The sequence below is a fragment of the Ranitomeya variabilis genome, chromosome 5 (assembly GCF_051348905.1).
Source record: "Ranitomeya variabilis isolate aRanVar5 chromosome 5, aRanVar5.hap1, whole genome shotgun sequence".
NCBI classification, from domain to species: domain Eukaryota; kingdom Metazoa; phylum Chordata; class Amphibia; order Anura; family Dendrobatidae; genus Ranitomeya; species Ranitomeya variabilis.
This window is the reverse complement of record NC_135236.1, coordinates 367,397,094-367,411,239: the sequence shown is the minus strand read 5'-3', so window position 1 is coordinate 367,411,239 and position 14,146 is coordinate 367,397,094. Positions and strand designations below refer to the sequence as shown.

The window sequence follows — 14,146 nt, the reverse complement described above, 5'->3', positions numbered from 1 at the left end:
AAATTAATTCTCAGGAGTGGTTACAGCAGCCACTCACTAAGTTCCTGCCGGGCTAAGAGTAGCGATCGGGCAGTTTTTGAACGCCAACCCAATATCCGCAGGTTTATGGCATTTTGGGACACGACAGGTTACCTTTAAGTTATTCTCTGTCATCCCATCAACGCACACAGAAAGGAAATTCAATAGACGAAAAAGGATATACCTGGCAAGATTTAAAAATATATATATTTTTTACAAAACAAAAAAAAAACATAAGAGTTGCAGACTAGTGATTAGTGTTGAGCATTCCGATACCGCAAGTATCGGGTATCGGCCGATACTTGCGGTATCGGAATTCCGATACCGAGTTCCGATACTTTTGTGGTATTTGTGGCCACCGGAGAGGTGAGTATATGGATATATATGGATATACTCACCTCTCCGGCGGCCCCTGGACCTTACCGCTGTAACCGGGAGCCTCCGTTCCTAAGAATGAGCCCGTGAAGGACCTTCGATGACGTCGCGGCTTCTGATTGGTCGCGTGAGCGGTCACGCGACCAATCAGAAGCCGCGACGTCATCGAAGGCCCTTCACGCGCTCATTCTTAGGAACGGAGGCTCCCGGTTACAGCGGTAAGATCCAGGGGCCACCGGAGAGGTGAGTATATCCATATTTTTTTTTTTAATTCTTTATTTTACACATGAATATGGATCCCAGGGCCTGAAGGAGAGTTTCCTCTCCTTCAGACCCTGGGAACCATTCCGATACTTTGCGTCCCATTGAAATGCATTGGTATCGGGTATCGGCGATATCCGATATTTTTCGGGTATCGGCCGATACTATCCGATACCGATACTTTCAAGTATCGGACGGTATCGCTCAACACTACTAGTGATCAATGCAGGCTGAAGTCCCATAGGACTAAGTAAAAAAAAAAAAAAATAATAATAATTTTTTCCCAATAGATACGCATTAGGTTTCTTTTTTTTCTTTTTTTACATTGAAAACATATTACCGTAGGTATTTTTCTGTGTCCTTTAGAATCAATCTGTACAGCTGTCACATTATTTATCCCCCACGGTGAACAATGTAAAAATAAACAAAAGCCACAACAAAACACTATCTTTTCTTCATACACCTCTGCAATAAAAGTGGAATAAAACAGATCAAAAAGTCGTATATGAATTATTTTTGGTATCCTTGAAAAGTCTACTCGTCCTGCAAAAACAGCTCTGCTGTCAGCAGAAAAGATAAAAATTATAGAGTTTAGATGTAAACACTGTAAAAAATAAATACAAGCACTTTTTGAACTGCTATTGATTTGTTTATTCAGCCACTCAAAAATTAGAATAATTCTAGGTTTGCATGATGCTGATTACCTTGGGGTTTCATTCTAAAGATATGTGCACAAGTTAAGTAAGTGTTGCAGAAATTTGTGTAAAATATGTGAGTTTTTTAAATGCATTTTTGTAGTCGATTTCCCCCCACTCATTAGTATGGGTGAAATTTGCAGCATAAACGTTGAAAGAATTGACATGCTACAGATTTAAATCTGCTCCAAACCTGCAAGGAAAAAATAAGTAACGTGTGCATGAGACTTCAAGATTCTCTTTCACTTTGCAGGGCACCAAGAAACCCTTCAGGTTATGTGACAAACGGTGCAGAAGAAATATGCAACAAAAACACAACGTGTGCACACAGCCTTAGGCTTCTTTCACACTCGCGAAGATAGGAGGCCCAGGACCGGACCGCGATGCCCATCAGATCGGACCGCCCCCCAGGTGAGTATAATCTAACCTCTTTTTCTCATCTTTCAGGATATATCGGGGGCTTATCTACAGCATTACAGAATGCTGTAGATAAGCCCCTGATGCTGGTGGGCTTAGCTCATCATCGATTTCGGGGGGTGACAGGTTCCCTTTAAAGTGTGGCGTGGACAATCTGTAGAGTGCGTTTATCTCATTGTTGGCCTACTGTGAAAGCGGAGTTGGAAATGAAGTATACCTTTATAGTCACATATGAGAAACGAGTGTCATGAGTGAGTGGTTTTTGTGACATGTTGTAACGACCTGTTTAATAAAGCGACCATGTTTAAACCACATGGTAAATAAAGCATAAGAAAAAAACAAGAAAATAAAAAATACAACGGCATTATTTCTTTTTATCCACCCCCAAAATAGAAGACATTCTATACATCAAAATTATTATATTAAGAATATAACTGATCGTACAAAAAGCCCTAATCCAGATAAATTGGCAGAAAAAGAAAAAAATGTATTATCCTGCCCTCAGTGAATTTGCAGTCTTACATATGTCAAGCTTATCCTATCCTATTCTGGATAGGTCATCAATGTTTGATCAGTGGGGGTGCGACAACGGACATCCCTGCTGATCAGCTGTTCTTGGTTGCGGAGGCAGCCAGAAGTGCTCGGTTACGCAGCTGCTCCATGTACTAATAGTGGCAGCAACAGAGTAGTGCTCATCGGCACTATCTGTAGACCAAGCAGATCCATAGCCGAGCACTCAACACCAGCACCGAGGATAGCATATAGACGGGGGTGCCGGGTGTCGTACTCCAACCAATTAGACATTGATGACCTATCCTAAACATAGGTCATCGATGTTAATGTAGAGAACAACCTCTTTAAAGTAAATTTTTTAACGATGCAGCAACTATTTGCGGCCAGGAAGGTGTGGTTGTGCTTGTCTATTAATATTTGACCCAGCTTGTGATTGGTTATGTGACTCAAAGGCTCTTGACAGCCTTCTTTTAAAGCGTTAGTGTTGCCTTGCTCACAAACTACATAGCACCTCAATCTATACGACAGATGCTGGTGGAGGAGCATGTGACCAGACCAATACATCAGTGTAACAACTCTGCCGACATCAGTGTAACAACTCTGCCGGCATCACTGCATGGCCTCCCATCCCTCACACGCCATCTTACCCACTGCTCCAGGTCATGTTGTGATTTCTGTCTGCTGCCGGCTCCATGCTCTGTGTCTCTTGCTTTCTGCCTTCTCTCTGCATGCTTCCTGGCTGTGTGCATAGGGGGGCAGTGCCAGAACTCTCTGGTTCATATGGAATCAGGGGGCACCTGTCTAATGTGTCCCTGACCAATTACGAAGAGGCTTCTAGTATTTAAGGCAACTGCACCCTGTGGACTGGGCCTGTGCAATGTGTCTAAATTCAGTTAGTGTCTAGCTACTGAGATGCCAGGTCTTGCTCTGTGTTCCTCCTTTTCTGGAGGTACTGCTCCTAGCTTTGCTTGGCTATTCTCTATCTGCCCTCCAGGAGGCTGTATATCCTGGTCTCAGTGTCTTTGTCCTGTCCTTGCCTTGTTCTTGTCTGTCCACCTTCCAGGAGGCAGAATATCCTGGTCCCTGTGTCTTTGTTCTTGTACCATTACCTTGTCTGAACTCTGTTTTACCTCTGTCTCCCTGCCTCCTTGTCTCTGGCTTCTTTCCCTGCTGTGTCTTTCCTTGTGTGGACCCTCTCTGTTTGCTTATGCTCCGCACTCTTGCGTCTCTGCCTGCTCTGTACCCTTGTGACTTTGTCTGGGCTCCACTCTTTTGCAGCTTTAACTCTGCTCTGCTCTGGGCTCTGCGCTCTGTGCCTTCGCTCTGCTCTGGGCTCTGCGCTCTGTGCCTTCGCTCTGCTCTGGGCTCTGCGTTCTGTGCCTTCGCTCTGCTCTGGGCTCTGCGCTCTGTGCCTTCGCTCTGCGCTCTGTGCCTTCGCTCTGCTCTGGGCTCTGCGCCTTCGCTCTGCGCTCTGTGCCTTCGCTCTGCTCTGGGCTCTGCGCTCTGTGCCTTCGCTCTGCTCTGGGCTCTGCGCTCTGTGCCTTCGCTCTGCTCTGGGCTCTGCGCTCTGTGCCTTCGCTCTGCTCTGGGCTCTGCGCTCTGTGCCTTCGCTCTGCTCTGGGCTCTGCGCTCTGTGCCTTCGCTCTGCTCTGGGCTCTGCGCTCTGTGCCTTCGCTCTGCTCTGGGCTCTGCGCTCTGTGCCTTCGCTCTGCTCTGGGCTCTGCGCTCTGTGCCTTCGCTCTGCTCTGGGCTCTGCGCTCTGTGCCTTCGCTCTGCTCTGGGCTCTGCGCTCTGTGCCTTCGCTCTGCTCTGGGCTCTGCGCTCTGTGCCTTCGCTCTGCTCTGGGCTCTGCGCTCTGTGCCTTCGCTCTGCTCTGGGCTCTGCGCTCTGTGCCTTCGCTCTGCTCTGGGCTCTGCGCTCTGTGCCTTCGCTCTGCTCTGGGCTCTGCGCTCTGTGCCTTCGCTCTGCTCTGGGCTCTGCGCTCTGTGCCTTCGCTCTGCTCTGGGCTCTGCACTCTGTGCCTTCGCTCTGCTCTGGGCTCTGCACTCTGTGCCTTCGCTCTGCTCTGGGCTCTGCACTCTGTGCCTTCGCTCTGCTCTGGGCTCTGCACTCTGTGCCTTCGCTCTGCTCTGGGCTCTGCACTCTGTGCCTTCGCTCTGCTCTGGGCTCTGCACTCTGTGCCTTCGCTCTGCTCTGGGCTCTGCACTCTGTGCCTTCGCTCTGCTCTGGGCTCTGCACTCTGTGCCTTCGCTCTGCTCTGGGCTCTGCACTCTGTGCCTTCGCTCTGCTCTGGGCTCTGCACTCTGTGCCTTCGCTCTGCTCTGGGCTCTGCACTCTGTGCCTTCGCTCTGCTCTGGGCTCTGCACTCTGTGCCTTCGCTCTGCTCTGGGCTCTGCACTCTGTGCCTTCGCTCTGCTCTGGGCTCTGCACTCTGTGCCTTCGCTCTGCTCTGGGCTCTGCACTCTGTGCCTTCGCTCTGCTCTGGGCTCTGCACTCTGTGCCTTCGCTCTGCTCTGGGCTCTGCACTCTGTGCCTTCGCTCTGCTCTGGGCTCTGCACTCTGTGCCTTCGCTCTGCTCTGGGCTCTGCACTCTGTGCCTTCGCTCTGCTCTGGGCTCTGCACTCTGTGCCTTCGCTCTGCTCTGGGCTCTGCACTCTGTGCCTTCGCTCTGCTCTGGGCTCTGCACTCTGTGCCTTCGCTCTGCTCTGGGCTCTGCACTCTGTGCCTTCGCTCTGCTCTGGGCTCTGCACTCTGTGCCTTCGCTCTGCTCTGGGCTCTGCACTCTGTGCCTTCGCTCTGCTCTGGGCTCTGCACTCTGTGCCTTCGCTCTGCTCTGGGCTCTGCACTCTGTGCCTTCGCTCTGCTCTGGGCTCTGCACTCTGTGCCTTTGCTCTGCTCTGGGCTCTGCACTCTGTGCCTTCGCTCTGCTCTGGGCTCTGCACTCTGTGCCTTCGCTCTGCTCTGGGCTCTGCACTCTGTGCCTTCGCTCTGCTCTGGGCTCTGCACTCTGTGCCTTCGCTCTGCTCTGTGCCCTGCACTCTGTGCCTTCGCTCTGCTCTGGGCTCTGCACTCTGTGCCTTTGCTCTGCACGCTGTGCCTTTGCTCTGCGCCTTTGCTCTGCACGCTGTGCCTTTGCTCTGCTCTGGGCTCTGCACGCTGTGCCTTTGCTCTGCACGCTGTGCCTTTGCTCTGCTCTTGGCTCTGAACTCTGTGCCTTCGCTCTGCGGCTCCGTTCTACCCTGCTCCGCTTCTTGCGGTTCTACCCTGCTCTCTACCTTGTCTCTTTGCAGCTCTGCCTGTGCTCCGTACTCCTGCGGTTCTGCTTCATGCTGGTTCTGCTGCCGAAGAATCTCTTGCTGCTCTACAGCTCTTATCTGCAGCCTTGCGGTTCTCATCCTGTGTGAACAGGTCTCAACCTGTTCCTTCATACTTCATTCCTTCCTGCACCTTCTGTGTGAACAGGTCCCTACCTGTTCCTTCATACACACCAGCTCTGACCGCCTGCCCTGTGTCTCAGCCGTGATCGCCTGGCAGAGTACTAGCCATGCTCACCAGGCCCTCTGCTACTCGTACCTATCCTAGTGTGCCATCTTCCCAAGTGGGATCAGCAGCCACAGCCAGACACCGCCCTGGAGTGGCACCTGGCAGCTGCCTGCCGCACAAGCCTGACCTCACCATCAGAGGCTCCAGTGAAGACCAAGGCAGCTGTCCTAGTCACGCCCCTTCCCAGGTAGTCTGGTTTGTGGCACAGTGGGGCCACAAACCCCCTGGCTCACTCCTACCAGTCAGGGCGTGAGCATGACAATCAGCATCCTCCAACTCTAAAACACCTCACATGTGACAGCTGCTTTTCTATTGGAGGAGGAGGCTACATGCTCCTCCTTCTTGTAAGACAAAACTAGGTGTGGAATAAGAACAGAGAAAACACAAATGAAATATCTGCACCTAGAAACATAGTTAGCAAGGCCGAAAAAAGACATTTGTCCATCCAGATCAGCCTACATTCCGTCAGAATAAATCCCCAGATCTACGTCCACCTCTGTCTTGGCTTTGTTTTACAAATGGTGACACAAAAACAATGACCAACATACTGATGTGAGAAAGGCGCTTTAGCATGGCTGTCATGTTTCAGAAATATCAGAGAGAGAATTTGATGTTTTAGAATATGAGATTAGATAGAGATAAAATATTTGATTTATTAATTTTTATTAGATTAATAGAGATTCGAATATTTGTTTTTTTATTATAGCTACTGCAGACTATAAGAGTTGTCTCAGAGGGGACAGCTCCTTTAAACTGCATTATGGAAGTCTTCCTTACTAGTGCATAGTTCAATACTACAGCAGTGTACCTGAGTCACAGCAGCAATGGTGATGATGATCCGTCTGGCAACATTTGTCCCTTTTTAGAGTAGGTGACTTTGTTTCATCCATCTCCATGTCATTTTTGCTCTGTTAAAACAATTACAATCTTGAATTTTTAAAGGTCCATTTTACCAGCACAAACCAATATACAACTCCAATACACACATGCACTTTGTGGTCACATGCAAGGATGCAGGTAAACAAGGATAAATTCGATTGATACCTTGTTGCGCAAATAGTGTGTCTTCCGAGGTAAAAAGTAATTTTTTTCCATGGTTTTATTTAAGGCAGAATTATTTTACTTGCTGCGACAGACTGCAAAAGAAAAGTATAATATATGTAGTCACCAGGAAACACGAGTTGAGTATTGGCATGTGAAGCTCCACGGGGTTGTTATAAAAGGAAAGGAGGGAAATTACAAATTTCTTACCATCTTGACTAGATATGAGCAAATTTATGTTATCTGTATTTTGCTTATGGAGCTTTATTTGCAGCACATAAATTAGCCCAAGGTTGATAACAGAATATGAATACATATGAATATGTGGAATAAAACATCAGATCACAGATATAAAGGTATCAAAAATTAAAAAAAAAAAAAAATATATGAAAAAAATATAAAAGTTTAAAACACCCCCTTTCGCCCCATTCAAAATAAAATAAAAAAAGTATCAAACCTACACATATTTGGTATCACCACGTTCAGAATCGCCCGATCTATCAATTAAAAAAAGCATTAACCTGATAGCTAAACAGCGAGAAAGAAAATTCGAAACATCAGAATTAAGTTTTTTTGGTCGCCGCGACATTGCATTAAAATGCAATAACGGGCGATCAAAAGAACGTTATCTGCACCAAAATGGTATCATTGAAAACGTCAGCTCAGCATGCAAAAAATAAGCCCTGACCTGACCCCAGATCACGAAAAGTGGAGACGCTACGGGTATTGGAAAATTGCGCAATTTAAAAAAAAATTTTTTAGCAAAGTTTAGAATTTTTTTTTTACCACTTACGATAAAACGTAACCTACACATGTTTGGTGTCTATGAACTCGTAACGACCTGGAGAATCAAAATGGCAGGACAGTATTAGCATTAAGTGAACCTAGCAAAAAAGCAAAACAAAAAAACAAGTGTGGGATTGCACTTTTTTGCAATTTCACCGCACTTGGAATTTTTTGCCCGTTTTCTAGTACATGACGTGCTAAAACCAATGATGTGGTTCAAAAGTGCAACTTGTCCCGCAACAAGCCCTCACATGGCCATATTGACGGAAAAATTAAAAAGTTATGGCTCTGGGGAGCAAAAAACGAGAACGCAAAAACGGAAAAGGGCAAGGTCTTGAAGGGGTTAAAGGATCCATCGCCCCTATGAGAGCCCAGGCAGACGCAGAGGTTGCAGGAGGGGGTACAGGGAGGCGACACTCACGTTCCCGCCTGTTGATGTTTTTGGGAGACTGGGACCTTGAAAGGCCCCGTCGCCCAACCAATCCGTCAAAAAAAAAGGGAAAAAAATTGAAAAATAAAATAAAGTCTGGGTCTGAAATCAGACCCTTGTGCCTCCTAAAGATACTAAGCAAGAACTCGTTCACGAGAGAGCCAGCAGAGGGTGTATATTGCGGAGGTGGAGTTAAGTTTTTAGCGTATTTGCTTAGTGTCCTTCTAGTGGCAGCAGCATAACACCCAAGGTCCTGTGTCCCCCAATGAGGCGAAGAAGAAATATGTTTTTTTAATTCTTATAATATTTTGGACAACTAGGTGGTGTTGTTTTATTATTTGTAGGTTTTCCCTCCAGACGCTAGCGCCATTGACAACCTACATCTGTAAATTACACTAAAAAAAAATGGATGACACTACAGATGAACTTCGTCTCTTTTTTTCTAGATGAAAATCTGACAATAATTCTTTATACACTAGTGTCAACTTAGACAGAGTTTTGAAATCCAAATGCACATTACGCTGGAAATTATATTAGGGGCATTACATGCTCCCCTGCATTTATGCCCTTCCTGGTAAGGCGATTTTTGCGCGTTACTATTTTCCTTCCTTCTTCAGGCCAAATGCATTTTTTTAATCTATTTTTATTTGGTGAAAGTAAAATTCAGAAACTAGTTAAAAAGGCATTCATGTATGTCATCACTTTCCAAAGAACCATAACATTTTCTTTTTTTTCAGTCAATAGAGTTACGTGAAGGCAAATTTGTTACATGGTGAGATGTTTTCATTGATACCATTTTTGGGATAGATAACTTTTGATTGCTGGTTATTGCACTTTTGTTCGGTGTTGTGGGGATCTAAAAAATTCAATTTTTTTCTCTTAAGGGAGTTTATGATTCAGATTAATTTTACGTTTTGTTAGATATGACTTTTAAAGATGCAGAAACACCATGTTTACTTTTTTAATATTTAATAAGGGAAAAGTAGGGTGATTCAATTTTATTTTCTTATAAACTTTTTTTTTTTTTGCTTTATCTTTTCATTCATTTTGAGTCTTGAACCTGCAATCGTCCAATCGCTTATATTATATACTGCAAAACAATAGCTGGCCTTCACATGGACACCATCATGGCAGGCATGGAGACCTTCAGTAAGGGTATAGAGCAATGGGTGCATAGAGCAGCATATCTAACAGTTTGTGAAATTTAATAGAAGGGTTAATAGAAGAGGGCAGAGCTCTGCAATCATCTGTTAGCAAAGATGCATGCTCAGTTGCTGACAAAAATCAGGACTAACCAATGGACATCCAGTACATCCAATGATGGAAAGAGGTTGAAGGTAAATTTGCATGTGGCTTTCAGGCTACGTGCACATGTTCCGGATTTTTCACGGCAAAAACGCTTAAAAATACTTACATTAAGCATCCCATCAATTTTAATGCATTCCGCAATTTTTGAGCACATGTTGCATTTTTTTCAGGATAAAATCGCATAGCGGAAAAAAACGCAGCATGTTCATTAATTTTTCTGATTTTTCACGGATTTTTCACGGATTTGCCGCTATATTATTGCATTGGGAAGCTCCGGAAAAAAAATGCAAAAAATTCGAGAAAAAAAACGCGAGAAAAACGCGGAAAAAAAAAATGTGGATTTCCTGCAAAAGTAGTCCTGATTAGCTCAGGAAAATTCAGCACACTTTCCTGAACGTGGGCACAGGGCCTTAGAGTGTTTTCATTTAAAAACTAACTGTAGTTTCAATTTTTATTTCATAAATCAATAGTACATATGAAAATAGACTTTGTAATATACTGTATTTTTCAAACTATATGACGCACTTTTTTCCTCAAAAATTTGAGGAAAGTGTGGGGTGAGTCTTATAGTCCGGATGTACCTTATGCATATCTATATGTCCCCTACGGTTGTGGATAGGAGTGGCAGAGGCAGAGATGAGGGTCACAGGAGGCAGGAGCCAGTTTCTGCGGCTAACACTGTGCCCACTGTTAAAAGAAAATGAATATTCACTTCTCCTCACGTCCAGAGTCCCTCCCACGTCTATGCACTGAAGCCAGCGCTGAGAGGTTGGGGGATTATGGGTATGGGTAGCTTTGAATATTTATTTTCTTTAATAGTAGGAACAGTATTAGCCGCAGCCGGTGAGCGATCACATGTGCCCGCTATTAAAGAGAATGAATATTCACTGCTCCCCACGCCCAAGGGAGTGGAGAGCATTGACCATTCACTCTCTTTAATAGCGGCAGCTGCAGCTAACATTGTGCCCGTTATAAAAGAAAATTAATATTCACTGCTCTCCACGCCCATAACCCAGGGCATGTAGTGCAATGAGTGTTACATGATTAAATCAGATGCTGGCATCAGAACAGGACGCCACTGTGAGGGAGTAGAACTGTTTATTTTTTCATGTGTGCAGGGTAATGGGGGCCATGTATACCAGGATGGGGGACCATGTATACCACAATGGTGGCTATATATATACACTCACTGGCCACTTTATTAGGTACACCTGTCCAACTTCTTGTTAACACTTAATTTCTAATCAGCCAATCACATGGCGGCAACTCAGTGCATTTAGGCATGTAGACATGGTCAAGACAATCTCCTGCAGTTCAAACCGAGCATCAGTATGGGGAAGAAAGGTGATTTGAGTGCCTTTGAACGTGGCATGGTTGTTGGTGCCAGAAGGGCTGGTCTGAGTATTTCAGAAACTGCTGATCTACTGGGATTTTCACGCACAACCATCTCTAGGGTTTACAGAGAATGGTCCGAAAAAGAAAAAAAATCCAGTGAGCGGCAGTTCTGTGGGCGGAAATGCCTTGTTGATGCCAGAGGTCAGAGGAGAATGGGCAGACTGGTTCGAGCTGATAGAAAGGCAACAGTGACTCAAATCGCCACCCGTTACAACCAAGGTAGGCCTAAGAGCATCTCTGAACGCACAGTGAGTCGAACTTTGAGGCAGATGGGCTACAGCAGCAGAAGACCACACCGGGTACCACTCCTTTCAGCTAAGAACAGGAAACTGAGGCTACAATTTGCACAAGCTCATCGAAATTGGACAGTAGAAGATTGGAAAAACGTTGCTTGGTCTGAGGAGTCTCGATTTCTGCTGCGACATTCGGATGGTAGGGTCAGAATTTGGCGTAAACAACATGAAATCTTTGGGATGTGGTGGAACGGGAGATTCGCATCAGGGATGTGCAGCCGACAAATCTGCGGCAACTGTGTGATGCCATCATGTCAATATGGACCAAAATCTCTGAGGAATGCTTCCAGCACCTTGTTGAATCTATGCCACGAAGAATTGAGGCAGTTCTGAAGGCAAAAGGGGTCCAACCCGTTACTAGCATGGTGTACCTAATAAAGTGGCCAGTGAGTGTATATATATATATATATATATATATATATATATATATATATATATATATATATATATATATATATATAGTAGAAGAAAAAATGCTTGAGAAAGGCTCAGTGTGAGCTGAAACGTCGCACAGAGATGTGGGTTGATTAAACTACACACTTTTTTCACCCTGAAAAGGACTTGGAGTGCTGCCTTCTTTTTTCTACTTTGTATACATGTCGGGTAGATGAGTGGACCATTCTATCCAGGAGGCCAGGCACCCACGGGTTAGCATTTTTCTTTATATATATATATCTATCTATCTATATCAGGATAGGTATGGGGCCATGTATACCAGGATGATGGCCATGTATACGAGGATTGTGGGCAGGGCTGTGAAGTCGGTAGACTAAATCTCAGACTCCAACTCCGACCCATCAATTTCCATGACACCGACTCCCTCATACATGGCTCATGTTTAAGCTTAAGTGACAAATTTAATGTGGTAAAATGGTAACATGAGGCTTTTAATCATTATTATGATACAATAATCAAGCCATTTAGATAGAACATAAAATATATTTATTGGAATACAACTTCAGAACAAAAAACTTTCATATTTACAATCATACACTCTGCAGTAAGTGTAAAAAAAAGTTTTCAACAAAAACTTACTGAATAACATTTGTGCAGTCTATGAATTTGCTCTGAGAAATAGTATCGCCTCCATCAGATCCTCTGTCACCAGTTTTATGGCATGGCAGCTAAAAATATCGCCTTATTAAGCGTCTGCTATGCATTCCCTACATCATTGTAGAACCCCCTAACTCCCCTTGTATACTCACAAAAACGTTATTTAATGTGTCCTGCGCTGTAAGTTAATTTGGTCGCCGTCATACATCATACATAACGCCTCTTGTTCCGTGCACCTGCTCAGAAATATAGCCTTTTGTGTCTACGCAGTAGGCTTTGCGCATGCGCTGACATGTACTTCCGGCTCATGTACCAGAACTATGTTTGCCAGTGCATGCTGGGCAAAGCATACTGTGCAGGCGCAAAAGGCTATGTTTCTGAGCAGGCGCAAGATGTTGCACAGGGCAAGAGGTGTTATCTACTGTATGATGTATGACGGCGACCAACAGCCGATGGGCGTGATGTAGAGACCCGAAACCATGCCCATCAGACCAGACTAATAAATTAACATACAGTGCGGGACACATTAAAAACGTTTTTTTGTGAGTATACAAGGGGAGTCAGGGTGTTCTATAGCAATGTAGGGAATGCATAGCAGACGCTTATCCCATTACATGCCAAATTAGCTATTCTCATTTTTTTTTTTTTTAAGACAGATTTTTAATGATTTGGGTCCTAATGAATCAGAAAGATAATTTGCAAAAATTTTTCAAGTATGGATTTTTCAGAAAAGGGCGCCCCAATATTCAATTAAACATGACAATTACATGATTTCCTATTTTGTAAACATTCATTTTACAAACACAACACAAAAAAGTGGACCTAATTATAAAAATTATAAAATCTTAGTTGCTAGAAGCTAAAGATTAGGCGTCCCAAAAAAAGGACATTGGTAGATAATGGGTTAATAAGGCAATATTTTTAGCTGCTATGCCATAAAACTGGTGACAGATTCCCTTTAAGGCTAGAAAACAACCTCTCTACACTAAATTTGGTTGGTGGCAAAGCAGTAACCACATGGGCAACATCTCTAACTATTTCAGGGTATAAAGGAATTGCCTCGTGTAGTCAGTTTTGATGAAAGACTGAACTCTTCTACTTCTTTGAGAGCAAGTGAAAAACGTTGCTGAAATATGGTCAATCTGTTTTCTATGGTAGTGGAATCTTTTTCCCTGCAGCAACGCTTTGCCTTCTCCATGTCATTAAAATACTTGTCGAAATCAAACTCCTCATCGGATGAGGATGAAGGAATGGCAGCAGCAGCACTGGCAGGACCAGAGTCCTCTTGCTCTTGGCTGTCCTGTAGCTCATAACTGATACCTCAATCAAAGCTTCTTTTCCTTTAGTAAGCTGTTGATCATCCAGCGATATATGATGACTCTGGTCCACATAAACAGCTGCTAGAAGAGTTTTATTTTCTAATAGCAGTGACTCTCTCTCTCTTTCATTGAAGCAGCAATGCCATCTGCGATTAAACCTCCTCTTTGGGACAGTCAAAACAACAAGTTCTACCACTCCTTTATAAAAATGCCAGGAGTTAAATCCTCAGCTTGTAACATTTTTAGTCACTGTAAACGGGTGATGAAGCAATTACTTCAATTCAGCCACCTGTGTCCATTGACCTTCATGTAGTGTTACCTGAGGGTTGGCTATATCTACAAGGAAGGGTTTCAGCTCAAGCAATCAATCATTAAATAGGTGCTGCCCCACCGAGTGGCTTGATCCACAATTGCCACTTTCCAGCACGTCTCTTCAAGATGGAATCAATTTTAGGGGTTCTGACAGCAATAGCCAATTTCCTCACTTTGCTAATCAGAGTTCCAGCATGTCACTCTTGCAGACTATCTCTTATTGCACACTACAGCGTGTGCACAACACAATGCATGTGATGAATAGGAAAGAGGCGTGAAGAAGCTGCAACAAGATCATCTAATTGTTAAGAATCATTTTGCTGTTCTTCTGTAGTAATATCTGTTTGTTCCTCCGTTATGGGAACAGGACTGTGGTCTTCCATCTCC

At 44.4% G+C, this 14,146-nt stretch overlaps 1 protein-coding gene across 2 annotated transcripts in view; it reads right to left on the bottom strand.

Moving 5' to 3' along the window:
• ZNF800 (zinc finger protein 800) overlaps positions 1–14,146 on the bottom strand; it is a 90,921-nt gene that overhangs the window by 26,943 nt on the left and 49,832 nt on the right. The window contains exons 2-3 of one of the 2 annotated variants that reach the window (XM_077264923.1): positions 6,867–6,958; positions 6,631–6,730 (exon numbers count right to left, since the gene is read on the bottom strand). In XM_077264923.1, the coding sequence (XP_077121038.1) occupies positions 6,631–6,730; positions 6,867–6,917 (151 nt within the window). In that variant the 5' untranslated portion in view covers positions 6,918–6,958. The remainder of the gene's footprint in view (positions 1–6,630; positions 6,731–6,866; positions 6,959–14,146) is intronic. The other variant, XM_077264924.1, reaches the window with a different exon arrangement.